The sequence below is a fragment of the Pygocentrus nattereri genome, chromosome 29 (assembly GCF_015220715.1).
Source record: "Pygocentrus nattereri isolate fPygNat1 chromosome 29, fPygNat1.pri, whole genome shotgun sequence".
NCBI lineage: Eukaryota > Metazoa > Chordata > Actinopteri > Characiformes > Serrasalmidae > Pygocentrus > Pygocentrus nattereri.
The window spans coordinates 2,956,741-2,984,603 of NC_051239.1; the positions used below are offsets into that span (position 1 = coordinate 2,956,741).

A 27,863-nucleotide genomic window follows, 5' to 3' on the forward strand; every position below is an offset into this window, starting at 1 on the left:
AAGAGCTGGAGCGTCAGACAGCACTTTTTACTGTACAGACATTTTTTCTAAACATCACCAGATGTGATTTTTGAGGTGTAACCATTTCCTAAAAAGTTGGGACGCTGTGCAAAAATATAAATAAAAACAATGTAATGATGGGCAAATAATTTAAACCCTATACTTCTTTTAACATAGTGCAAAGACAACATACTGAAGGTTGGAACTGAGAATTTTTATTTTTTTTTAAATATGTGCCCATTCTGAGTTTGATGCCGAGAACATGTTCCAAAAAAGTTGGGACGGGTCTGTTCACTGCTGAGTCCATCACCTGGACTGGACAACTCTGTCAGTGTTTGGGAACTGAGGAGACGCTGCTGTAGCTCTGACAGTGAAATGATCTCTGTTCTTGTTTGATTCAGGATTTCAGCTGATCGTCAGTTTCAGGAGCTCATTTGTCATATTTTTCATTTAATAATGCACCAAATGTTCTCAGTGGTGACCGGTCTGGACTGCAGGCAGGTCAGTTTAGCACCCGGACTCTTTTAATACGGAGCAGTGCTGCTGTAATACAGTCAGAATGTGGTTTGACATCGTCCTGCTGAAATAATCACGGCCTTCCCTGAAAAAGACGTCGTCTGGACGGCAGCAGATGTTGCTAAAACATGTTTATATCATTCAGCTTTAATGGAGCCTTCACAGATGAGCACATCACCCACGCCATGAGCACTAATGCCCCCCTAAACCATCATGAATACTGGCTTTAGAACTGAGCACTGATAACAGGGGGAGGGGTCTTCAGCCCGGAGGACACAGTGTCCATGATTTCCTAAAGAATTTCTAATGTTGATTCGTCGGACCGCCGGACACTTTTCCACTTCCCCTCAGTCCATTTTAAATGAGCTCGGGCCCAGAGAAGGTGGCAGCGTTTCTGGATCCTGTTTATATTTGGGTTCTTCTTTGTGTTTCAGAGTTTAACAGCGTTTGTGGATGCAGTGATGAACTGTGTTCACAGTCAGTGGTTTTCAGAAGTGTTTCTGAGCCCATGCAGTGATTTCCACTACAGAATCATGTCTGTTTTTAATGCAGTGCTGCCTGAGGGCCCAAAGATCACGGCCAGCAGATACTGGTGTTCAGCCTCGTCCCTCACAGACAGAGATTTCTCCAGATTCTCTGAGTCTTTAATGATATTCTGCACCGTAGACGATGGAAAGCAGAAGCTCTTTGCTGTTTTATGTTGAGGAACGTTCTTCTTGAGTTGTTGCTCTATTTGATGGTCCAGTCTTTCACAGAGTGGTGACCCCTCCTCCTCTTTACTTCTGGAAGACTCCGCCTCTCTGAGATGCTCCTTATACCCAATCACGTAACTGACCTGCTGCCAATCAAACACCAGGTTTTTTTTTAGCTTTCCCAGCCTTTTGTTGCCCGGTCCCAAATTTTTTGGAACATGTTGTTGGCATCAAATTCAAGAAGGGCAAATATTTTTCAAAAAGTGATAAAATTTCAACATTTGATACGTTTGTCTTTGTATTTTCAGTTAGAGTCTTAAAGCCTGAATTTAGTCTGTTTGTAAAGAACAGTGAGTCATACAATGTTAGAAACCACATAATCCTTTAATTTAATGCTTACATGGTTCTCTGCAGGGTGGAATGGTTCTTTAGATTGGCCAACAATGTGTTGTATATGGTTCTGTATAGTACCTAAAAGGGTTCTGCTATGGTTACAAGCTTGACATTGCAACAGTAGCAGAACCATTTTTGGTACTATGTAGAACCATATACAACACATTCTCTTTCAGTCTGAAGAACCATTTCGTGAAGTTACTGAGCTCCACTTAGGCATGCAGTTAGCGCCATGCTAATAATGTGATGCTAATGTTAGCTTCCATTACTTGTAAGCCACATTAGCCTCGTAGCTGCAGCGCTAAAGCTAAAAGAACAGACGTCAAACATTCGGGATGAGAGAGGAAACTGGGAATTCCGTTTTTTTCGGAACTTTCACTATAACGCTGAGGTGTAAACGGAGGATATGAACTCCACGCTCTTCAAAAGCCCCTCTGAAGCCCCCAGCAGAGACGAGCATGTTCCCCTCAGCGTTTCTCATTAAGCTCAAGATGGACGCACAGCATGTAGCTGAGATCATTTGTGTGAAATATGGCTCACAGAACCGTCCATTAACAGCAGAGCAGGGCCGGCCTGTTGGGCAGATCGGTCAGCGAGAGCCCCGCCATTCAGAGCAGCTCCGATTCGTCTGGAGCTCGGAACGTTTTACTGCTCTAATATCCACGTTTTAAACCAGCAGTTCACAGCGAGAAAAATGTCCTAAAAGATCAACACTGTTTTTTTACACCACACAGACCTGATTTCCATAAGCAGTTACGGAGACTTCATTTTATCGGCTCGGCCTGCAGCTCAGCTCATCCTTAAAATAGGAATATGATGAAATGAAAATGATCTGCAGTGGAAATGATTCCTGCAGTAAGGAATGAGAATATCTAGTCCTCCATAAACAGGAGAGAATAGTCATCCTCTTTTTCCGTTTCTGTTGGTTTGATTAGGTGGTTCTTGGTCTGGTTTGGTGTTTTTGTTTTGGTTTGGTAGGTCTTGGTGTCATTAGTTGTTCTTGGTGTGATTTGGTAGTTTTGGTTTAGGTTGATTGTTCTCAGGAAGGTAGTTTGGTAGTTATTATTATTATTATTATTATTATTATTATTATTATTATGCTACTAATAACAATAACATGCTTATACTTTTTTGTTTTTATCCACTTTGATGTTACCACATCATCCAAATCGCATGCCCAGGTTTGAGTTTGGTGGAGAAGCCGTGCCGTTTGGTTGTAAACGAGCGCGATTGTGGTAGAAGATGTGAAGTGCTGCTGTGTGATGTCCTGAAGCCACAGAATTGATAATACTGTATATGATATAGATGTTAAATGAAAGCGTGTTGACAGAAATCAGAGCTCCTGACACAAATCTGATCGCCTCAGTCTGTCGTAAAGGTCGTTGATTGTCAGTTGTGATGGACAGACTGGTCAGTCGTCTCAGGGCTGCTGCCCGACTGTGTTTACAGTGTTTCTGGTGCCCGGCGTCTCCACTTTCAGCCACATTGTACAGTCTTGCGTGGAGTTGAACACAGTTGGTTTGTTTTTTGCTCCCTCGCTCTCGGCCTGCAGACAGTAATGAGTGCGCTTGCTGGCGGCAGATTTTTGAAGATGTTCTTCTGCTGCCTGTCACCGTGGTGATGGTGCCTGGTCCCGCTGTCAGTTCGGGAGGCTGCAGGATCCACACAGGCGCGCACCTCCCCGCCCGGGTTATTTATAGCGCTGCCTGGCGCTGACGGCTGCCTGGCGCTGACGGATGCCTCCCAGGCTGCAGCCCGGCTCCTCTCGCTTATCGAGTTTGGTGAAGGTTATTTCTGCGAGCTGCTCTGTCTTTTGTTTTTTTCCCCTTGTTCTCGGGTAAAAGCCGCTTCAGGCCATTCTAATGAGGCTGAGGATCAGGAGGCCGTGCTGACGGTGGAGAAACGGCGCCCAGCCTGCTCTCTGCTGAGTGACCTTCTCAGATGTTGGTGATAGTTCAGCAAGAGCCCAGATCTGAGATTAATTTCTACATGATCGTGTTCAGCCTCTTCATATCCCTTAATAATTAAACAGGCTCTTTCTGTCACTGCGCCTTTAAGACTTGCAAATGATCTCTGTTCTGAATGGCTGCCTTGTAATTTTTTATTAGTAAAAAGGTTAAATGGTGGGGCTAAACTGCTGTAGCTGAATGGGTGGGGCTAAACTGCTGTAGCTGAATGGGTGGGGCTAAACTGCTGTAGCTGAATGGTGGGGCTAAACTGCTGTAGCTGAATGGGTGGAGCTAAACCGCTGTAGCTGAATGGTGGAGCTAAACTGCTGTAGCTGAATGGGTGGGGCTAAACTGCTGTAGCTGAATGGGTGGGGCTAAACTGCTGTAGCTGAATGGGAACAGGTGTGTTCTACGCAGTGTAAACAGTGAAGGCGCAGGGTGGTGGTGCTCTAACAGAACTAGAATACTAAGGTTATGGGAGGAGCGCTTGGAGGTTGCAGCAGCAGCAGGATAGCATTATTAACCCTGAAGCTCTGGACACGAGTAGACGGACCTTGGCGAAAGGTCATGCGAATATGTAAGGCATTTTCCCAATATCACATTTCTGGAGGCAAACATTTGACATTTGGTGACCTGAATGTAATTAAACCAGCAGAACAGAGCCGGCCGCCTACAGACACACATGCGGTTTGTTAAATGAATATATATGGAAGACATTATTATTATTATTATTATTATTATTATTATTATCATTATCATGACACGTAGGTATTTAAATGTCTTTTTGGGCGTGGTTATTCAGTGAGAGTATGAGGGCTGTCTGAGTGGGCGTGGTTATTCAGTGAGTGGGCGTGGTTATTCAGTGAGAGTATGAGGGCTGGGTGAGTGGGCGTGGTTATTCAGTGAGAGTATGAAGGCTGTCTGAGTGGGCGTGGTTATTCAGTGAGAGTATGAGGGCTGGGTGAGTGGGCGTGGTTATTCAGTGAGAGTATGAGGGCTGGGTGAGTGGGCGTGGTTATTCAGTGAGAGTATGAAGGCTGGGTGAGTGGGCGTGGTTATTCAGTGAGTGGGCGTGGTTATTCAGTGAGAGTATGAAGGCTGTCTGAGTGGGCGTGGTTATTCAGTGAGAGTATGAAGGCTGTCTGAGTGGGCGTGGTTATTCAGTGAGAGTATGAGGGCTGTCTGAGTGGGCGTGGTTATTCAGTGAGTGGGCGTGGTTATTCAGTGAGTATGAAGGCTGTCTGAGTGGGCGTGGTTATTCAGTGAGAGTATGAGGGCTGTCTGAGTGGGCGTGGTTTTCAGTGAGTGGGTGTGGTTATTCAGTGAGAGTATGAAGGCTGGCTGAGTGGGCGTGGTTTTCAGTGAGTGGGTGTGGTTATTCAGTGAGAGTATGAAGGCTGTCTGAGTGGGCGTGGTTATTCAGTGAGAGTATGAGGGCTGTCTGAGTGGGCGTGGTTATTCAGTGAGTGGGCGTGGTTATTCAGTGAGTATGAAGGCTGTCTGAGTGGGTGTGGTTATTCAGTGAGAGTATGAAGGCTGGCTGAGTGGGCGTGGTGATGGGTGTGGTCACTTTATACAGTGTCTCAGTCATCAGGTCACGTATTCACAACCCTTTCATGCATTGATTTTTTTGTGACGGAGCTTTTTTGTTGAGAAATTCTGAAAAATTGGAAGTTGCCAAGTTTCCTCCTGAGAACCAACCACCCGAAGGTTCTTGAGTGAAGCAGCAGAGGTTCCTCGGTGGCCGGGCTGAGTTATTTGTGAGGGTGTATAAATAGAGAGATGGAGGGACGTTAGACGGCAGCGCTCCATCTGTTTGTGCGCTGATAGGCTCTGTCCTGCTGCAGGGTCCACATGGCCTCAGCTCGCAGCTTCAAACGGTCGTCACTCGGCGCCTGAGAGCCGACACTGAGGAGACGAGCGCTTTAAAGCCGTGCCAGCGTACCGTGCAGGGTGGGTGATGTGAGGGAGAGGCTTCGGCGCCGTTTCAGTGCCGTCGAGCGGGAGAACCGTCAGATATGGTGAATTACGAATTAGCATTTTTAATATCCTCGATTTGTTCGTCTAAAAATAAAAGGCACAAAATAAAGGGACGCCAGCTTCTCGCCTCATTTGCATTTGGCTGAGCTCATTTCTGTGAGGCTTGCAGCAGCGCTGAGGGGAGAAAACAGGAGGAATACAACCTGCAGATAATGTGTGTTTAGCATTACTGTGCCTCTCTGTAATCACTACATACATACTGTACATATCACTACATACATACTGTATATATCACTACATACTGTACTGTATATATCACTACATACTGTACATATCACTACATACATACTGTATATATCGCTACATACTGTACTGTATATATCACTACATACTGTACATATCACTACATACATACTGTATATATCGCTACATACTGTACATAACTACATACATACTGTATATATCACTACATACATACTGTACATATCACTACATACATACTGTATATATCACTACATACTGTACTGTATATATCACTACATACTGTACATATCACTACATACATACTGTATATATCGCTACATACTGTACTGTATATATCACTACATACTGTACATATCACTACATACATACTGTATATATCGCTACATACTGTACATAACTACATACATACTGTATATATCACTACATACATACTGTACATATCACTACATACATACTGTATATATCACTACATACTGTACTGTATATATCACTACATACTGTACATATCACTACATACATACTGTATATATCGCTACATACTGTACTGTATATATCACTACATACTGTACATATCACTACATACATACTGTATATATCGCTACATACTGTACATAACTACATACATACTGTATATATCACTACATACTGTACTGTATAAATCACTACATACTGTACTGTATAAATCACTACATACATACTGTATATATCACTACCTACATACTGTATATATCACTACATACATACTGTATATATATCACTACCTACATACTGTATATATGACTACATACATACTGTACATATCACTACATACATACTGTATATATCACTACATACATACTGTACATATGACTACATTTATACTGTATATATCACTACATACATACTGTATATATCACTACCTACATACTGTATATATCACTACATACATACTGTACATATCACTACATATATACTGTATATATCACTACATACATACTGTACATATCACTACATACATACTGTATATATCACTACATACATACTGTACATATCACTACCTACATACTGTACATATGACTACCTACATACTGTACATATCACTACATACATACTGTACATATGACTACATACATACCGTATATATCACTACATACTACACTGTATATATCACTACATACTACACTGTATAACTACGTACATACTGTATATATCACTACATACATACTGTATATATGACTACATACATACTGTACATATCACTACATACTACACTGTATATATAACTACGTACATACTGTATATATCACTACATACATACTGTATATATAACTACCTGCTACACTGTATATATAACTACATATTACACTGTATATATCACTACATGCATACTGTACATATCACTACATACACACTGTACATATCACTACATACATACTGTATATATGACTACATACATACTGTACATATCACTACATACATACTGTACATATCACTACATACATACTGTATATATGACTACATACATACTGTACATATCACTACATACATACTGTATATATGACTACACACATACTGAATAAATCATAGCACATGCTCAAAAGTATAAACTCAAGAATTCTGAGCAGTTTATAAAAAGTAGGTCCTGAATATTTATGATAGCAATACAATTATCTGTATTAGTAGATACTGAATAATTCATAGCAGATAATGAAAAATTCATAGTAGATACTGAATATTTTATAGTAGCTATTGAATAATTCATAGTAACTGCTGAATAATTCATAGTAGGTACTGAATGAATATATAGCGCCTATATGACTAAGGATATATATCCATCTATTCAGCCAAAAGCAGTTTTGCCCCACATTTACTCTTAAGTTATAAGCGGTCTTTCGGCCAGTCAGAACAGAGCTCATTTGCATATTTCAGTCTTAAAGGCTCAGTAGCAGAGATGGCCTGTGTAGCTGTGAAGCTGATGAAGTGGTCAGTCATGTAGAAATGAATTCTGATGGATGTATAAACTCTATAATCGGTCTAAGAGGACACATATATATATATATATATATATATATATATATATATATATATATATATATAAAACTAGGACGTGTGACGTGATGCTCCTGTAGTGAGATTCCTCTTGACGCTCCTTCAGAGTCGTACCCTCTGGCCTGCAGCCGTGCAGCAGTGCAGCAGTGCAGCAGTCGCTCTCCAACCTGCTGCAGGAATTAAGAGCCGCCGCGGTCCCTTTATTTAGACGCCGTATTTGCATATGTATGTTTATGCGCGCTATGCTAATCTCCTCAGCCGTCCTGAGTTCTGGATCCAGTACAGTGTGATTGTGAGAGTCTGCGCTGAGCCCAAACGATAAAGACGCACCCGCCGCCTCCTCAGCGCCCGGCACGCCGCGGAAAACGGGATCAGCCTAAATGGACTCGGCATGGCGAATGCTGCGCATTACGAGGCTGCTGAGACAGTTTATCGGCCCAGTTCTGCTCAGTCCTCCTTATTTCAGGCAACTGTATCCGCAGGATTAGTCACTGCACCGTCAGGAACGATGAGCCCACAGAGTTCATTTGATCAACATAATTACAGTTAAAATGGCTTAATAATCTGATTATAACAGCCTTATAACGAGAGGAGGAGCTGCTGCTGCTCAGAATCATCCGCTCCACCTTAAATGGTGTTGCTGCTACATTCTGTTCTCCAGCCTCTTATTCAGCAGCTTCTTACTTGAATTATCTGTTCCACCTTAAATGGTGCAGCAGTTACATTGTGGTGCCACAGGCAACATTTAAGGTGGAACGGATGATTTGAGTAAGAAGCTGTCGAATAGAGCGTAACCGCTGCGTCGTTTAAGGCGGAACGGATGATTTGAGTAAGAAGCTGTCGAATAGAGCGTAACCGCTGCGTCGTTTAAGGCGGAACGGATGATTTGAGTAAGAAGCTGTCGAATAGAGCGTAACCGCTGCGCCGTTTAAGGCGGAACGGATGATTTGAGTAAGAAGCTGTCGAATAGAGCGTAACCGCTGCGCCGTTTAAGGCGGAACGGATGATTTGAGTAAGAAGCTGTCGAATAGAGCGTAACCGCTGCGCCGTTTAAGGCGGAACGGATGATTTGAGTAAGAAGCTGTCGAATAGAGCGTAACCGCTGCGCCGTTTAAGGCGGAACGGATGATTTGAGTAAGAAGCTGTCGAATAGAGCGTAACCGCTGCGCCGTTTAAGGCGGAACGGATGATTTGGGTAAGAAGCTGTCGAATAGAGCGTAACCGCTGCGCCGTTTAAGGCGGAACGGATGATTTGGGTAAGAAGCTGTCGAATAGAGCGTAACCGCTGCGCCGTTTAAGGCGGAACGGATGATTTGAGTAAGAAGCTGTCGAATAGAGCGTAACCGCTGCGCCGTTTAAGGCGGAACGGATGATTTGAGTAAGAAGCTGTCGAATAGAGCGTAACCGCTGCGCCGTTTAAGGCGGAACGGATGATTTGAGTAAGAAGCTGTCGAATAGAGCGTAACCGCTGCGCCGTTTAAGGCGGAACGGATGATTTGAGTAAGAAGCTGTCGAATAGAGCGTAACCGCTGCGCCGTTTAAGGCGGAACGGATGATTTGAGTAAGAAGCTGTCGAATAGAGCGTAACCGCTGCGCCGTTTAAGGCGGAACGGATGATTTGAGTAAGAAGCTGTCGAATAGAGCGTAACCGCTGCGCCGTTTAAGGCGGAACGGATGATTTGGGTAAGAAGCTGTCGAATAGAGCGTAACCGCTGCGCCGTTTAAGGCGGAACGGATGATTTGAGTAAGAAGCTGTCGAATAGAGCGTAACCGCTGCGCCGTTTAAGGCGGAACGGATGATTTGAGTAAGAAGCTGTCGAATAGAGCGTAACCGCTGCGCCGTTTAAGGCGGAACGGATGATTTGAGTAAGAAGCTGTCGAATAGAGCGTAACCGCTGCGCCGTTTAAGGCGGAACGGATGATTTGAGTAAGAAGCTGTCGAATAGAGCGTAACCGCTGCGCCGTTTAAGGCGGAACGGATGATTTGAGTAAGAAGCTGTCGAATAGAGCGTAACCGCTGCGCCGTTTAAGGCGGAACGGATGATTTGGGTAAGAAGCTGTCGAATAGAGCGTAACCGCTGCGCCGTTTAAGGCGGAACGGATGATTTGGGTAAGAAGCTGTCGAATAGAGCGTAACCGCTGCGCCGTTTAAGGCGGAACGGATGATTTGAGTAAGAAGCTGTCGAATAGAGCGTAACCGCTGCGCCGTTTAAGGCGGAACGGATGATTTGAGTAAGAAGCTGTCGAATAGAGCGTAACCGCTGCGCCGTTTAAGGCGGAACGGATGATTTGAGTAAGAAGCTGTCGAATAGAGCGTAACCGCTGCGCCGTTTAAGGCGGAACGGATGATTTGGGTAAGAAGCTGTCGAATAGAGCGTAACCGCTGCGCCGTTTAAGGCGGAACGGATGATTTGGGTAAGAAGCTGTCGAATAGAGCGTAACCGCTGCGCCGTTTAAGGCGGAACGGATGATTTGAGTAAGAAGCTGTCGAATAGAGCGTAACCGCTGCGCCGTTTAAGGCGGAACGGATGATTTGAGTAAGAAGCTGTCGAATAGAGCGTAACCGCTGCGCCGTTTAAGGCGGAACGGATGATTTGAGTAAGAAGCTGTCGAATAGAGCGTAACCGCTGCGCCGTTTAAGGCGGAACGGATGATTTGAGTAAGAAGCTGTCGAATAGAGCGTAACCGCTGCGCCGTTTAAGGCGGAACGGATGATTTGAGTAAGAAGCTGTCGAATAGAGCGTAACCGCTGCGCCGTTTAAGGCGGAACGGATGCTAATTGGTGGCTTATAAGCTTCCATTATTTGTTAGCTACTTTAGCCTATTAGCTCCAGTGCATAAAATGAGCGAGGCACCAAACGTCTTGGCTGATGGATTGTGTTTGGAGATGGTGGTGGTGGTGGGGCGCTGGGGGGCCGCTGGGGGGGGCCGCTGGGGGGAGTGTGAATTATAGCCGAACTCTCTCTTTAATGGCGCCGTCACTCCAGCTCTGATAATGTGTTTTGAAATTGTTCACAATTGTCCGATCTGCTAATCTACAGCCGACCTTTAGTGCCCGTCTGAGGAGTTTGAGTGGTTGTCGTGGAAACGACACCAGCCAAAGTGTGTGTGTGCGTGTGTGTGGAACAGGTTAGCGGAGCAGATGCAGAGAGAGAGGGAGAGAGGAGAGAGAGAGGGAGAGAGGAGAGAGAGAGGGAGTGAGCGAGAGCGAGTGAGCGAGAGCGAGCGAGAGAGGGAGCGAGAGAGAGAGAGAGAGAGAGAGAGAGAGAGACAGAGAGAGACACAGAAAGAGAGGGAGAGAGAGAGAGAGGGAAATGGTCTCGAGTGAAGGGCATAATTTCTCGTCTCGTTTGGCGGCGTGGAGGACGGAGAAAGTTGCCGGGGAAATATTTGATTTGTTGTCATGGAAACGCTCTCTGGCAATCTGCTGTCAACTAAAGTTACAGTCTCTCTCTCTGTGTCTCTCTCTCTGTCTCTCTGTCTCTCTGTCTCTCTCTCTGTCTCTCTCTCTGTCTCTCTCTCTCTCTCTCTCTCTCTCTCTCTCTGTCTCTCTCTCTCTGTCTCTCTCTCTCTCTCTCTCTCTCTCTCTCTCTCTGTCTCTCTCTCTGTCTCTCTCTTTCTGTGTCTCTCTCTGTCTCTCTCTCTCTGTCTCTCTCTTTCTGTGTCTCTCTCTCTCTCTCTCTCTCTGCCTCTCTCTCTCTCTGTCTCTCTCTTTCTCTCTCTCTCTCTGTCTCTCTCTCTCTCTCTCTCTCTCTCTGTCTCTCTCTCTCTCTCTCTCTCTCTCTCTCTGTCTCTCTCTCTGTCTCTCTCTTTCTCTCTCTCTCTGTCTCTCTCTCTCTCTCTGTCTCTCTCTCTGTCTCTCTCTTTCTCTCTCTCTGTCTCTCTCTGTCTCTCTCTCTCTCTCTCTCTCTCTCTCTCTCTCTCTCTCTCTCTCTCTCTGTCTCTCTCTTTCTCTCTCTCTCTCTCTGTCTCTCTCTCTCTCTCTCTCTCTCTCTCTCTCTCTCTGTCTCTCTCTTTCTGTGTCTCTCTCTGTCTCTCTGTCTCTCTCTCTCTCTCTCTCTCTCTCTCTCTCTCTCTCTGTGTCTCTCTCTCTATTTTCTGTTATTTTGGAAATGTTTGGTTTCGTTCTGAGAGCAGCGCTTTGTTCTTTACAGTAAGGCCAGAAGCGACGAGCGATCAGTGTGAACCGTTCGTCCTCAAAGGTTCAGAGTTTAGACTGAGGTCTCTCTGATTCTCTGCAGTTACACCTTTCCACCACAGAGGTCTCCAAATCCCCTGATCTTACACAGTGCAGCTTTAAAATCAGGATATTTTACATTTCAGAGCTTTTATTAGTTTTTCTTGTTATGTTATGTTCTACTTTATTGGTTCAAGGGAATCTCTCATTTGGCTGGGATGGAGCAAAAATTATAGTCACAATTATTCAATTAGTCAATACTGAGATCACGATTATTCACTGACAGAAATAATCGTGTTAAATAATGTTTAACTTGTCCGTTCAACAGTCGCTTTCCCTGAACTTTAAATGTAGTTAAACTAAAAAAAAAAGCAAAATAAGTTAAAAAATAAATAAATAAATAAATGAAATAAAAATAAAGCAAGTAATAAGTAAAGAACATGTAATATAAAAGTACATAAACATTTAAATAAGAAACAAAGAGTACTGCATAAATACCAATACATGTGAAAATAGGCATATAAATAAATAATATATAAATATGTCCATTTAGATGAATAATATAAAAATGTCCCCCCCGTCCCCCCGTCCCTGTGTGTTCCGCTCCTCCTCCTCGTTATAAGATTGGAAACTCAATCAAAACTGCATTAGCGGATGCTCTTACGACGCCCCAGCCTCCGGCAGGATTTGATGGTGCGGTAATTGAAGGAAAGGGCAGCAGCGCGTCCGGCAGAGCAGAGCGGCCTCCTCACCGCCGTCTCAGACCCAGGATCGCGCTCGGACACACCGCATACACGCACACCTGCACACGGGAATCTGCAGGGATCGACCCTGGGAACGTTCCAGCTCGCGTGTGAACAGATGACGATACACTACTAAAACAGATGGTTCTTCAGGGGTTCCTTAGTGAAGATGATGGTTCTGTATAGAACCATGAACCCTGCGTGCTGCAAGAAATGGTGTCTGGTCCAGTAAATTCATCCTAAATATAGTCAATTACAGTCTGTCAGAGCGACTGTGTGGATCATATGAACATTATAGAGCTTTTTAAATGAAACAGTAGAAGCCGTATCGCCCCCTACGCTTCCTGTAGTGTATTACAGTCTGTCAGAGCGACCGTGTGGATCATATGAACATTATAGAGCTTTTTAAATGAAACAGTAGAAGCCGTATCGCCCCCTACGCTTCCTGTAGTGTATTACAGTCTGTCAGAGCGACCGTGTGGATCATATGAACATTATAGAGCTTTTTAAATGAAACAGTAGAAGCCGTATCGCCCCCTACGCTTCCTGTAGTGTATTACAGTCTGTCAGAGCGACCGTGTGGATCATATGAACATTATAGAGCTTTTTAAATGAAACAGTAGAAGCCGTATCGCCCCCTACGCTTCCCGTAGTGTATTACAGTCTGTCAGAGCGACTGTGTGGATCATATGAACGTTATAGAGCTTTTTAAATGAAACAGTAGAAGCCGTATCGCCCCCTACGCTTCCTGTAGTGTATTACAGTCTGTCAGAGCGACTGTGTGGATCATATGAACATTATAGAGCTTTTTAAATGAAACAGTAGAAGCCGTATCGCCCCCTACGCTTCCTGTAGTGTATTACAGTCTGTCAGAGCGACTGTGTGGATCATATGAACATTATAGAGCTTTTTAAATGAAACAGTAGAAGCCGTATCGCCCCCTACGCTTCCTGTAGTGTATTACAGTCTGTCAGAGCGACTGTGTGGATCATATGAACATTATAGAGCTTTTTAAATGAAACAGTAGAAGCCGTATCGCCCCCTACGCTTCCTGTAGTGTATTACAGTCTGTCAGAGCGACTGTGTGGATCATATGAACATTATAGAGCTTTTTAAATGAAACAGTAGAAGCCGTATCGCCCCCTACGCTTCCTGTAGTGTATTACAGTCTGTCAGAGCGACTGTGTGGATCATATGAACATTATAGAGCTTTTTAAATGAAACAGTAGAAGCCGTATCGCCCCCTACGCTTCCTGTAGTGTATTACATCTGTCAGAAGGAGGCTGGTGCAACCATGGGCACATTTGATATCCGGTGCGTTTGCTTGTACGACTGAACAGGGCAGGACTTCTGTTACAGCGGAGCTGTGGAGTGTCAGGATGGACGAGCGGTCAGGAATGGAAAGCTGAGTTGTGTTATGCGCTGTTAGAAAAACACTGAGGCTAAAATCTCTTCTCTCTGCGCTGGAGCTGTGGAGGTCGACAGGGTCCTGCAGGACAGCACGGTCACCGTCAGTGGAAAATAACACTTTTGTTTAGTGATTGTAGCCACAGGTGAGCAGGTTTATGGTTGCCTAGCAACAGTGTCCTCTCAGCGCAGCCCCGTAAACGCTCAGGCCGCGCCCTACGGCCGCTCGAATCGCGTCTGCCAGATGTTCCTTCACCACGGGTAGAGGCGGCGTGAAGCTTCTACTGGGAGTTTGGGTTATAAAAGAAGTTACCGCTGCTCACGGTCGGAGAGTCCGCAGAGTGTTTGAGGGGGTGTGGCTCATATGCGTAACATCATTAATAATGTTAATAACGGCAAGTCACCAGCCGCCTGCCGCTGCAGGCCGAGGCTCAGCTCCACTGTGTTCACATGCGGGCCGGATGCCTCAGGCTAAACCGCTGATAATGTATCCGTGTTTACAGGGTAAGATGGTGAAAGGAATGGGCGGAGCCATGGACCTGGTGGCGAGCGCTGGGACGAAGGTGGTGGTGACCATGGAGCACTCTGCAAAGGTACGACAGAGTGTGTGTGTGAGTGCGTGAGTGAGTGAGTGAGTGTGTGTGTGTGTGAGAGAGAGTGAGCGAGCGGTGTGAGGGGCATTATTATATTCTCTGAGTGACAGTGACAACACCCCTCCACACACACACAGACACTCACACGCACGCACACACACAGACACTGACACACAGACACTCACACGCACACACAGACACACACACACACTCACATACACGCACACACAGACACTCACACACGCACACACACTCACACAGACAAGCTAATAGAATCAGAATTAGGATTAGAATGAGATTAGACTCAGGCTAATAGAAATAGGATTAGGATTAGAATGAAAATTAGACTCAGGTTAATAGAAATAGGATTAGGATTAGAATGAAAATTAGACTCAGGTTAATAGAATCAGAATTAGGATTAGAATGAAAATTAGACTCAGGCTAATAGAATCAGAATTAGGATTAGAATGAGATTAGACTGGGGCTAATAGAATTAGCATTAGGATTAGAATGTGAATCAGACTCAGGCTAATAGAATCAGAATTAGGATTAGAATGAGAATTAGACTCAGGCTAATAGAATCAGGATTAGGATTAGAATGAGAATTAGACTCAGGTTAATAGAATCAGAATTAGGATTAGAATGAGAATTAGACTCAGGCTAATAGAATCAGAATTAGGATTAGAATGTAAATTAGACTCAGGCTAATAGAAATAGGATTAGGATTAGAATGAAAATTAGACTCAGGTTAATAGAATCAGAATTAGGATTAGAATGAAAATTAGACTCAGGCTAATAGAATCAGAATTAGGATTAGAATGAGATTAGACTGGGGCTAATAGAATTAGCATTAGGATTAGAATGTGAATCAGACTCAGGCTAATAGAATCAGGATTAGGATTAGAATGAGAATTAGACTCAGGTTAATAGAATCAGAATTAGGATTAGAATGAGAATTAGACTCAGGTTAATAGAATCAGAATTAGGATTAGAATGAGAATTAGACTCAGGCTAATAGAATCAGAATTAGGATTAGAATGTAAATTAGACTCAGGCTAATAGAATCAGAATTAGGATTAGAATGAGAATTAGACTCAGGCTAATAGAATCAGAATTAGGATTAGAATGTAAATTAGACTCAGGCTAATAGAATCAGAATTAGGATTAGAATGAGAATTAGACTCAGGCTAATAGAATCAGGATTAGGATTAGAACGAGAATTAGACTCAGGTTAATAGAATCAGAATTAGGATTAGAATGAGAATTAGACTCAGGCTAATAGAATCAGAATTAGGATTAGAATGAGAATTAGACTGGGGCTAATGGAATCAGGATTAGGATTAGAATGTGAATCAGACTCAGGCTAATAGAATCAGAATTAGGATTAGAATGAAAATTAGACTCAGTCTAATAGAATCAGAATTAGGATTAGAATGTGAATCGGACTCAGGCTACTAGAATCAGAATTAGGATTAGAATGAGAATTAGACTCAGGCTAATAGAATCAGAATTAGGATTAGAATGAAAATTAGATTGGGGCTAATAGAATCAGAATTAGGATTAGAATGTGAATCAGACTCAGGCTAATAGAATCAGAATTAGGATTAGAATTAGAATTAGACTCAGGCTAATAGAATCAGAATTAGGATTAGAATGAGATTAGACTGGGGCTAATAGAATCAGAATTAGGATTAGAATGAAAATTAGACTCAGGCGAATAGAATTAGGATTAGAATGAGAATTAGACTCAAGCTAATAGAATCAGAATCAGGATTAGAATGAGAATTAGACTCAGGTTAATAGAATCAGAATTAGGATTAGAATGAGAATTAGACTCAGGCTAATAGAATCAGAATTAGGATTAGAATGTAAATTAGACTCAGGCTAATAGAATCAGAATTAGGATTAGAATGAGAATTAGACTCAGGCTAATAGAATCAGAATTAGGATTAGAATGTAAATTAGACTCAGGCTAATAGAATCAGAATTAGGATTAGAATGAGAATTAGACTCAGGCTAATAGAATCAGGATTAGGATTAGAATGAGAATTAGACTCAGGTTAATAGAATCAGAATTAGGATTAGAATGAGAATTAGACTCAGGCTAATAGAATCAGAATTAGGATTAGAATGTGAATCAGACTCAGGCTAATAGAATCAGAATTAGGATTAGAATGAGAATTAGACTGGGGCTAATGGAATCAGGATTAGGATTAGAATGTGAATCAGACTCAGGCTAATAGAATCAGAATTAGGATTAGAATGAAAATTAGACTCAGTCTAATAGAATCAGAATTAGGATTAGAATGTGAATCGGACTCAGGCTACTAGAATCAGAATTAGGATTAGAATGAGAATTAGACTCAGGCTAATAGAATCAGAATTAGGATTAGAATGAAAATTAGATTGGGGCTAATAGAATCAGAATTAGGATTAGATTGTGAATCAGACTCAGGCTAATAGAATCAGAATTAGGATTAGAATTAGAATTAGACTCAGGCTAATAGAATCAGAATTAGGATTAGAATGAGATTAGACTGGGGCTAATAGAATCAGAATTAGGATTAGAATGAAAATTAGACTCAGGCGAATAGAATTAGGATTAGAATGAGAATTAGACTCAAGCTAATAGAATCAGAATCAGGATTAGAATGAGAATTAGACTCAGGTTAATAGAATCAGAATTAGGATTAGAATGTGAATTCGACTCAAGCTAATAGAATCAGAATTAGGATTAAAATGTGAATCAGACTCAGGCTAATAGAATCAGAATTAGGATTAGAATAAGAATTAGACTCAGGCTAATAGAATCAGAATTAGGATTAGAATAAGAATTAGACTGGGGCTAATAGAATCAGAATTAGGATTAGAATGAGAATTAGACTCAAGCTAATAGAATCAAAATTAGGATTAGAATATGAATTAGACTGGGGCTAATAGAATCAGAATTAGGATTGGAATGTGAATTAGACTGGGGCTAATAGAATCAGAATTAGGATTAGAATGTGAATTAGACTGGGGCTAATAGAATCAGAATTAGGATTGGAATGTGAATTAGACTGGGGCTAATAGAATCAGAATTAGGATTAGAATGTGAATTAGACTGGGGCTAATAGAATCAGAATTGTGATTAGGATTATGTATGTATGTGTGTGTTTGTGTGTATATGTGAGTGTGTGTGTTTGTGTGTGTATATGTGAGTTTGTGTGTGTGTATCACTCTTATGGTTGTAATTATTATGGTCTGTAATTTCCTCTGGGCTCTGACCAGGCAGAGGCGCTTTTTCCTGCCCCCTCAGGGCTGCGGGGGGGGGGGCAGCTGGCACTGAGGGTCTGACTGACTGTTCCAGCTACCTGCCCACAGCACTCACTCCCGACCACCGACCTCTGTGCGCTATTTACACACAGTAGGTTGAGGCCCCTGGCCTGCAGCGGGTCAGCAGCAGTGACCGGTGGGGTCAGTTGTAGTCCAGCTGCCCACTGGGGAGGGGGGTGGTCACCCACTGCCACTGAGCTGGACGCTGCCTTAAGGAAGTGTCGTATGACGCTGACCTGCGTGTTCGTACTAATGTAGATAGCTGGCGAAGTGAGCGTTGCTGCCTGCGGCGTGGTGCACAGCCGTACATGAGCTTGTAGCCCATTTTAGAGCTTGTAGCCCATGTTAGAACTGACTGACATGACGGCGGGAAGCCTTTGTGTTAGCGAGACTTCTTGGGGAATTTAGGTAGATTTTTCACTGGAACCTCATCTCAGATCCTGAGCCCAACCCTACAGACAGGGGCTTCCACTACGTTAGCCTGTTCATCATCATTAATATTTTCATTATTATCAACAATTTGAGCATCCGTGTCTGTTAAAGAGCACGGAACAGATGCAGCAGGACCTTATTTGTTCTGTTTTGTTGTCGTTGTTGTTTTAATTGAGTCTTTTCTCTTTGTTGTGTTTCCCAGGGAGGAAAGCACAAGATCCTGGAGAAGTGCAGCCTGCCGCTGACCGGGAAAGGGTGCGTGGACCGCATCATCACAGAGAAGGTGAGCCATACGCTCCTGTAGGAGACCGGCTGTCTCTCTCTCTCCGACAGTGTCAGGTGTTCATATTAAAACAGTGTCACACGAGTGAAGCCGACGTGACAGTGAGAGAATTCCGGTTTCAGCAGAAGGAGCGGATCCATAAACCGGTGATTCCTCCTAACCCGGAGCTCAGCGCCAGCTGATGAATGGCTCTGACTGGGTCGGGTGAGCAGGGTGGAAATGACATTAGCGCTCTGGAGCTAATTACATCTCTCCCTCTCTCCGTCTCTCCCTCTCTCCGTCTCTCCCTCTCTCCGTCTCTCTCTCTCTCCGTCTCTCCCTCTCTCTCTCTCTCCGTCTCTCCCTCTCTCCCTTTCTCCGTCTCTCCCTCTCTCCCTCTCTCTCTCTCCGTCTCTCCCTCTCTCCCTCTCTCCCTCTCTCCCTCTCTCCCTCTCTCTCTCTCTCCCTCTCTCCCTCTCTCCCTCTCTCCGTCTCTCCCTCTCTCCCCCTCTCTCTCTCTCCGTCTCTCCCTCTCTCTCTCCGTCTCTCCCTCTCTCCCTCTCTCCGTCTCTCCCTCTCTCCCTCTCTCTCTCTCTCCGTTTCTCCCTCTCTCCCTTTCTCCGTCTCTCCCTCTCTCCCTCTCTCTCTCTCTCCGTCTCTCCCTCTCTCTCTCTCTCCGTCTCTCAAACTCTCCGTCTCTCCCTCTCTCTCTCTCTCTCTCTCTCTCTCTCTCCCTCTCTCCGTCTCTCCCTCTCTCTCTCTCTCCCTCTCTCTCTCTCCCTCTCTCTCTCTCTCTCTCTCTCTCTCTCTCTCTCTCTATGTGTAAGAGGACAGACAGGTTTGTATCTGTCAACATGTATAAAGGTTAAAGCTTTCAGCATCACTGCCCCCCCCCCCCCCCAGGTGTTGGGGGGTTGTGGGTGGTGGCAGTTGGGGGTATAGAGTGAGTACTGATGTCCGTGATTAACCACAAATAGCCCCGCCCCCAGGACAAGTGAAACGTTTTTGAATAAATAATCATTTAATTTGAATAAACTGAATGTGATCTACATTGAATGATGACACAGTTTAAACACTGAACCACTGGTTCATTAGATCACTCATTCACAGAATCACTCAGTCACTCATTCACTAAATCATTCACTCATTAGATCACTCATTCACAGAATCACTCAGTCATTCATTCACTAAATCATTCACTCATTAGATCACTCATTCACAGAATCACTCATTCATTCACTAAATCATTCACTCATTAGATCACTCATTCACAGAATCACTCAGTCACTCATTCACTAAATCATTCACTCATTAGATCACTCATTCACAGAATCACTCAGTCATTCATTCACTAAATCATTCACTCATTAGATCACTCATTCACAGAATCACGCAGTCACTCATTCACTAAATCATTCACTCATTAGATCACTCATTCACAGAATCACTCAGTCATTCATTCACTAAATCATTCACTCATTAGATCACTCATTCACAGAATCACTCAGTCATTCATTCACTAAATCATTCACTCATTAGATCACTCATTCACAGAATCACTCATTCATTCACTAAATCATTCACTCATTAGATCACTCATTCACAGAATCACTCAGTCATTCATTCACTAAATCATTCACTCATTAGATCACTCATTCACAGAATCACTCAGTCATTCATTCACTAAATCATTCACTCATTAGATCACTCATTCACAGAATCACTCAGTCATTCATTCACTAAATCATTCACTCATTAGATCACTCATTCACAGAATCACTCAGTCATTCATTCACTAAATCATTCACTCATTAGATCACTCATTCACAGAATCACTCAGTCATTCATTCACTAAATCATTCACTCATTAGATCACTCATTCACAGAATCACTCATTCATTCATTCACTAAATCATTCACTCATTAGATCACTCATTCACAGAATCACTCATTCATTCATCCACTAAATCATTCACTCATTAGATCACTCATTCACAGAATCATTCAGTCACTCATTCACTAAATCATTCACTCATTAGATCACTCATTCACAGAATCACTCATTCATTCATCCACTAAATCATTCACTCATTAGATCACTCATTCACAGAATCACTCAGTCATTCATTCACTCATTAGATCACTCATTCACAGAATCACTCAGTCATTCATTCACTAAATCATTCACTCATTAGATCACTCATTCACAGAATCACTCAGTCATTCATTCACTAAATCATTCACTCATTAGATCACTCATTCACAGAATCACTGTCATTCATTCACTAAATCATTCACTCATTAGATCACTCCTTCACAGAATCACTCAGTCATTCATTCACTAAATCATTCACTCATTAGATCACTCATTCACAGAATCACTCATTCATTCATTCACTAAATTATTCACTCATTAGATCACTCATTCACAGAATCACTCAGTCATTCATTCACTAAATCATTCACTCATTAGATCACTCATTCACAGAATCACTCAGTCATTCATTCACTAAATCATTCACTCATTAGATCACTCATTCACAGAATCACTCAGTCATTCATTCACTAAATCATTCACTCATTAGATCACTCATTCACAGAATCACTCAGTCATTCATCCACTAAATCATTCACTCATTAGATCACTCATTCACTGAACTGCTCATCAAATCACTCATTCACAGAATCACTCTGTCATTAATTCACTGAATCACTGAGTCGTGTAGTCATTGAATCATTGATGTAATGAGTGAATGAATCCCCCTGTCTGTCTGCACTGCTGTGGAGAAGAGAGTCACCTTTAAAGTGTGTCAGTTAATGAGTGAATCATTTGAGTGTTTCTATTCATCCGTTCATCATAAGTTGTTCACACTGCGTAGCAGCTGGAGTTTACAGATGGAAAAGTTAATAATGTTCAACATCAAAGCGTTATTGGCCTGTATGTATTTATCACACTCAAAGTATGATGAGTATAATAAGTATTAGAAGTGTAATCAGTATCATAAGTTACAGTAGAAACTGTTTTATTTTACTGCAGTTATATTTATATGAATGAATCTAGGTTTCAGGATTTGTCTATTGTGGTTTTCTAGTTTGTTATATTTACTTAATCATATATTTTATCATCTATTTCAGCATTTCGTGGGATTTTATTGAACAAAACTAAATTTTAGAATTTTTTTCTGTTTTTTTTTCCTCTTGTGTTGTATGTAAAGCTGCATTTCAGTGTGTGGCAGTTGCTGTATGAATGAAGTTCATTATGATTTAATTGGCGCTGGCGAAGCATCTCCAGAAGTGAATGTCTGGACGGCGACGAATATCGAAGTCAGGTTTATGTATGGAGGGCAGGTGGCATCAGAAAGCAGCTTCCCAGTGTAATAATAAGGAGATTGCTCTGTGTAACCGTGATGGCTCTGATTGTTCTGACCGTGGGGCGATATTATACGGTCATTGTGTGCGCAGTGTAAAATACGATGATATAAATATCAGTCGTGTGGGACGACTGAGTGCTAATACAGGCGCTAACAGGAAGTGTGGCTGCTAATGCAGGTTAATGTGTGTGTGGTGAAGCTGCACTAATGGAGCTGATTAGTTATCAGATGCTTTGGTGGGATTTTATCACTCAAATGGACCCGTTATAAAAAACCGCTCAGACAGAAAAGTCTCCTCAGCTCCGCTTTCATAGCTCAGTTTATATAAATCGTGTTACTGTTCAATTGCAGTTTTAGGATAATAATGAAAACTGCACATATATACATATATATATATATATATATATATATATATATATATATATATATATAACATGTATCTATACTGCACATATACATCTATACCACGCATATGTGTCTATACAGCGCATAAGTATCTATACAGCGCATATATACACTGCTCAAAAAAATAAAGGAAACACTTAAACAACACAATATAACTCCCAGTAAATCAAACTTCTGTGATATCAAACTGTCCACTTAGGAAGCAACACTGACAATCAATTTCACAGCGGTGTTTGAGTCAGGTGTGCGGTGGTGTTTGAATGGTTAACGGTGTTTGAGTCAGGTGTGCGGTGGTGTTTGGATGGTTAAAGGTGTTTGAGTCAGGTGTGCGGTGGTGTTTGAGTCAGGTGTGCAGTGGTGTTTGAGTCAGGTGTGCGGTGGTGTTTGGATGGTTAACGGTGTTTGAGTCAGGTGTGTGTTGGTGTTTGAATCAGGTGTGCGGTGGTGTTTGGATGGTTAACGGTGTTTGAGTCAGGTGTGCGGTGGTGTTTGAATCAGGTGTGCGGTGGTGTTTGAGTCAGGTGTGCAGTGGTGTTTGGATGGTTAAAGGTGTTTGAATCAGGTGTGCGGTGGTGTTTGGATGGTTAACGCTGTTTGAGTCAGGTGTGCGGTGGTGTTTGAATCAGGTGTGCGGTGGTGTTTGGATGGTTAACGGTGTTTGAGTCAGGTGTGCGGTGGTGTTTGGGTGGTTAACGGTGTTTGAGTCAGGTGTGCGGTGGTGTTTGAGTCAGGTGTGCGGTGGTGTTTGGATGGTTAAAGGTGTTTGAGTCAGGTGTGCGGTGGTGTTTGAATCAGGTGTGCGGTGGTGTTTGGGTGGTTAACGGTGTTTGAGTCAGGTGTGCGGTGGTGTTTGAGTCAGGTGTGCGGTGGTGTTTGGATGGTTAAAGGTGTTTGAGTCAGGTGTGCGGTGGTGTTTGAGTCAGGTGTGCGGTGGTGTTTGGATGGTTAACGGTGTTTGAGTCAGGTGTGCGGTGGTGTTTGGATGGTTAACGGTGTTTGAGTCAGGTGTGCGGTGGTGTTTGGATGGTTGACGGTGTTTGAGTCAGGTGTGCGGTGGTGTTTGGATGGTTGACGGTGTTTGAGTCAGGTGTGTGTTGGTGTTTGGATGGTTAACGGTGTTTGAGTCAGGTGTGCGGTGGTGTTTGGATGGTTAACGGTGTTTGAGTCAGGTGTGCGGTGGTGTTTGAGTCAGGTGTGCGGTGGTGTTTGGATGGTTAAAGGTGTTTGAGTCAGGTGTGCGTGGTGTTTGAATCAGGTGTGCGGTGGTGTTTGGGTGGTTAACGGTGTTTGAGTCAGGTGTGCGGTGGTGTTTGGATGGTTAACGGTGTTTGAGTCAGGTGTGTGGTGGTGTTTGGATGGTTAACGGTGTTTGAGTCAGGTGTGCGTTGGTGTTTGAATCAGGTGTGCGGTGGTGTTTGGATGGTTAACGGTGTTTGAGTCAGGTGTGCGGTGGTGTTTGAATCAGGTGTGCGGTGGTGTTTGAGTCAGGTGTGCAGTGGTGTTTGAGTCAGGTGTGCGGTGGTGTTTGGATGGTTAAAGGTGTTTGAATCAGGTGTGCGGTGGTGTTTGGATGGTTAACGCTGTTTGAGTCAGGTGTGCGGTGGTGTTTGAATCAGGTGTGCGGTGGTGTTTGGATGGTTAACGGTGTTTGAGTCAGGTGTGCGGTGGTGTTTGAATCAGGTGTGCGGTGGTGTTTGGGTGGTTAACGGTGTTTGAGTCAGGTGTGTGGTGGTGTTTGAGTCAGGTGTGCGGTGGTGTTTGGATGGTTAAAGGTGTTTGAGTCAGGTGTGCGGTGGTGTTTGAATCAGGTGTGCGGTTGTGTTTGGGTGGTTAACGGTGTTTGAGTCAGGTGTGCGGTGGTGTTTGGATGGTTAACGGTGTTTGAGTCAGGTGTGTGGTGGTGTTTGGATGGTTAACGGTGTTTGAGTCAGGTGTGCGTTGGTGTTTGAATCAGGTGTGCGGTGGTGTTTGGATGGTTAACGGTGTTTGAGTCAGGTGTGCGGTGGTGTTTGAATCAGGTGTGCGGTGGTGTTTGAGTCAGGTGTGCAGTGGTGTTTGAGTCAGGTGTGCGGTGGTGTTTGGATGGTTAAAGGTGTTTGAATCAGGTGTGCGGTGGTGTTTGGATGGTTAACGCTGTTTGAGTCAGGTGTGCGGTGGTGTTTGAATCAGGTGTGCGGTGGTGTTTGGATGGTTAACGGTGTTTGAGTCAGGTGTGCGGTGGTGTTTGAATCAGGTGTGCGGTGGTGTTTGGGTGGTTAACGGTGTTTGAGTCAGGTGTGTGGTGGTGTTTGAGTCAGGTGTGCGGTGGTGTTTGAATCAGGTGTGCGGTTGTGTTTGGGTGGTTAACGGTGTTTGAGTCAGGTGTGCGGTGGTGTTTGGATGGTTAACGGTGTTTGAGTCAGGTGTGTGGTGGTGTTTGGATGGTTAACGGTGTTTGAATCAGGTGTGCGTTGGTGTTTGAATCAGGTGTGCGGTGGTGTTTGGATGGTTAACGGTGTTTGAGTCAGGTGTGCGGTGGTGTTTGAATCAGGTGTGCGGTGGTGTTTGAGTCAGGTGTGCAGTGGTGTTTGAGTCAGGTGTGCGGTGGTGTTTGGATGGTTAAAGGTGTTTGAATCAGGTGTGCGGTGGTGTTTGGATGGTTAACGCTGTTTGAGTCAGGTGTGCGGTGGTGTTTGAGTCAGGTGTGCGGTGGTGTTTGGATGGTTAACGGTGTTTGAGTCAGGTGTGTGGTGGTGTTTGAGTCAGGTGTGCGGTGGTGTTTGGATGGTTAAAGGTGTTTGAGTCAGGTGTGCGGTGGTGTTTGAATCAGGTGTGCGGTGGTGTTTGGGTGGTTAACGGTGTTTGAGTCAGGTGTGCGGTGGTGTTTGAGTCAGGTGTGCGGTGGTGTTTGGATGGTTAAAGGTGTTTGAGTCAGGTGTGCGGTGGTGTTTGAATCAGGTGTGCGGTGGTGTTTGAGTCAGGTGTGCAGTGGTGTTTGAGTCAGGTGTGCGGTGGTGTTTGGATGGTTAAAGGTGTTTGAATCAGGTGTGCGGTGGTGTTTGGATGGTTAACGCTGTTTGAGTCAGGTGTGCGGTGGTGTTTGAATCAGGTGTGCGGTGGTGTTTGGATGGTTAACGGTGTTTGAGTCAGGTGTGTGGTGGTGTTTGAGTCAGGTGTGCGGTGGTGTTTGGATGGTTAAAGGTGTTTGAGTCAGGTGTGCGGTGGTGTTTGAATCAGGTGTGCGGTGGTGTTTGGGTGGTTAACGGTGTTTGAGTCAGGTGTGCGGTGGTGTTTGGGTGGTTAACGGTGTTTGAGTCAGGTGTGCGGTGGTGTTTGAGTCAGGTGTGCGGTGGTGTTTGGATGGTTAAAGGTGTTTGAGTCAGGTGTGCGGTGGTGTTTGAGTCAGGTGTGCGGTGGTGTTTGGATGGTTAACGGTGTTTGAGTCAGGTGTGCGGTGGTGTTTGGATGGTTAACGGTGTTTGAGTCAGGTGTGTGGTGGTGTTTGGATGGTTGACGGTGTTTGAGTCAGGTGTGCGGTGGTGTTTGGATGGTTAAAGGTGTTTGAGTCAGGTGTGCGGTGGTGTTTGAATCAGGTGTGCGGTGGTGTTTGGGTGGTTAACGGTGTTTGAGTCAGGTGTGCGGTGGTGTTTGGATGGTTAACGGTGTTTGAGTCAGGTGTGCGGTGGTGTTTGGATGGTTAACGGTGTTTGAGTCAGGTGTGTGGTGGTGTTTGGATGGTTAATGGTGTTTGAGTCAGGTGTGCGGTGGTGTTTGGATGGTTGACGGTGTTTGAGTCAGGTGTGCGGTTGTGTTTGGATGGTTGATGGTGTTTGAGTCAGGTGTGCGGTGGCTAAACTGCTGTACCTGAATGGGCGGGGCTAATGTGAATGTATATGAATAAGTATTTAGTAGAATTCAGTAAAATGCTGCGTTTTTATTAATAAATGTGTCGTCCCAGTTTACGTGACTCGGTCCTGGTGTGCCCGGCATGCGTTCGGCCCGCAGTGCTGGGGCCGGTTTTCTTTCGGAATAAAGTCTCCAGGTTCCTCCGTGTCCGTCTGTTCCGGTCGGATCCGAGCGCTAAACCGGCCGCTCCCTCGGCTCAGGTGCCTCCTTTGAGCCGGCCGTTTCTGAAGCCTGGCTCTTTGGTTAGATGCTGTTCTTGGTGCTTGGCTGGTTTGGAGGAGGTCTCTCTGAGCCCTTTCTCTGGAGCCAGTACTGACTCTGCTGTGGCTCGACTCCATTTGTTTAGCGTTTTTCCCAGAATAAACGCTCCCTGCGATGCCCATGAAGAGAGGCGGCGTGTGTGCGCTCGCTGAAGCAGGCTGAGTGGATCATTTGTGAGAAATATCTTGGAAGATGCTTGTTTGGTGCTATTCAGGCTCCATCCACCCACTCAATCAGGAGGGAGTGGCTGGAAAAAAGCGCTAAAGAACCATGCAGAGCGCTTTAGCACTCGCTCACACACTCGCGGAGCCCTTAAAGCGGCAGTCTGTGGTCGTTTAAACGAGACCAGCAGTTATAAAGCTGCTGTAAAGCTTCACACGTCAGATCAAGCGTTCAGACAGACCCTTCTCTCGTGAGCAGCTGGAACTGCGCTGTGGCTGGTTCTCCAGCGGCGCCGGTTCTGCCGGATCAGTTTGTGTGAGCGGGTGGAGCTCGCCGGTAGGCGGGCAGTAAGGACTGTGTTACGAGATGATGTCATCCTGTAACAAAGGAAAACGGCTGGAGTTCCAGCGAGACGTTTCAGCCAGCTGAGAAAAGTGGGTTCTGTGGGAGAGAGGTTCTCCCTCTGGAGGGAACGCTGAGCTTTAGGACTTTTACATCAGGGGTGTCAAACTCAATTGCACAGGGGGCCAAAATTCAAAACACACTTTAGTTTGCGGGCCGAACAGAATAAACATTTTTTGAACTAACAAACTAAAACTAAATGTTTTAACATAAATATGAATAAAAATAGACAGGAATGCTATTCTGGAATAACGATGGCATCTTTTTTTGGCATCAAGTTGGTTTCTGTTTGGCGTGAGGTCCCGTGCTGTGGAGACTCTCAGGATGGACTGCAGGTGCTCCTCAGTGAGACGACTCCTGTGTGCTGTTCTGTTCGTCTTCATCACTGAGAACAGCTTCTCCCACAGAGATGTGCCACCAAACATGCAGGTTCAAGCCACATGTAGGCGGAGCTGGGGCGCTGCTGCGGGACTGGAGTGAATAAGCTCTGTGGCCCTGCAGTGTCGTACTCTGCCTTTAGTGTCTCATTACACTGCAGCTCAATCAGCTCCATCTGAACCTGCACAGGTGCCGTTTCCACGTCGACGGCAAAATTCTTGTTTTGTTTTTCCGAGTCACCAAAGCGC

The 27,863-nt window shown here is 44.2% G+C and overlaps 1 protein-coding gene and 1 long non-coding RNA gene across 20 annotated transcripts in view; both read left to right on the forward strand.

The window, feature by feature from the left end:
* oxct1a (3-oxoacid CoA transferase 1a) overlaps positions 1 to 27,863 on the forward strand; it is an 85,267-nt gene that overhangs the window by 53,404 nt on the left and 4,000 nt on the right. Inside the window, exons 14-15 of the mRNA XM_017686830.2 lie at positions 14,653 to 14,742; positions 18,692 to 18,772. Coding sequence (XP_017542319.1) covers positions 14,653 to 14,742; positions 18,692 to 18,772 — 171 coding nt within the window. The remainder of the gene's footprint in view (positions 1 to 14,652; positions 14,743 to 18,691; positions 18,773 to 27,863) is intronic.
* On the forward strand, positions 22,586 to 27,525 carry LOC119262816. 19 transcript variants are annotated; one of them, XR_005129919.1, is made up of 4 exons: positions 22,586 to 23,696; positions 23,824 to 24,801; positions 24,994 to 25,784; positions 25,826 to 27,525. It is a non-coding gene; the product is annotated as an uncharacterized LOC119262816 (long non-coding RNA). The 19 variants fall into 19 exon arrangements; XR_005129920.1 differs by having other exon boundaries at positions 24,994 to 25,743; positions 25,785 to 27,525; XR_005129923.1 differs by having other exon boundaries at positions 24,994 to 25,656; positions 25,744 to 27,525.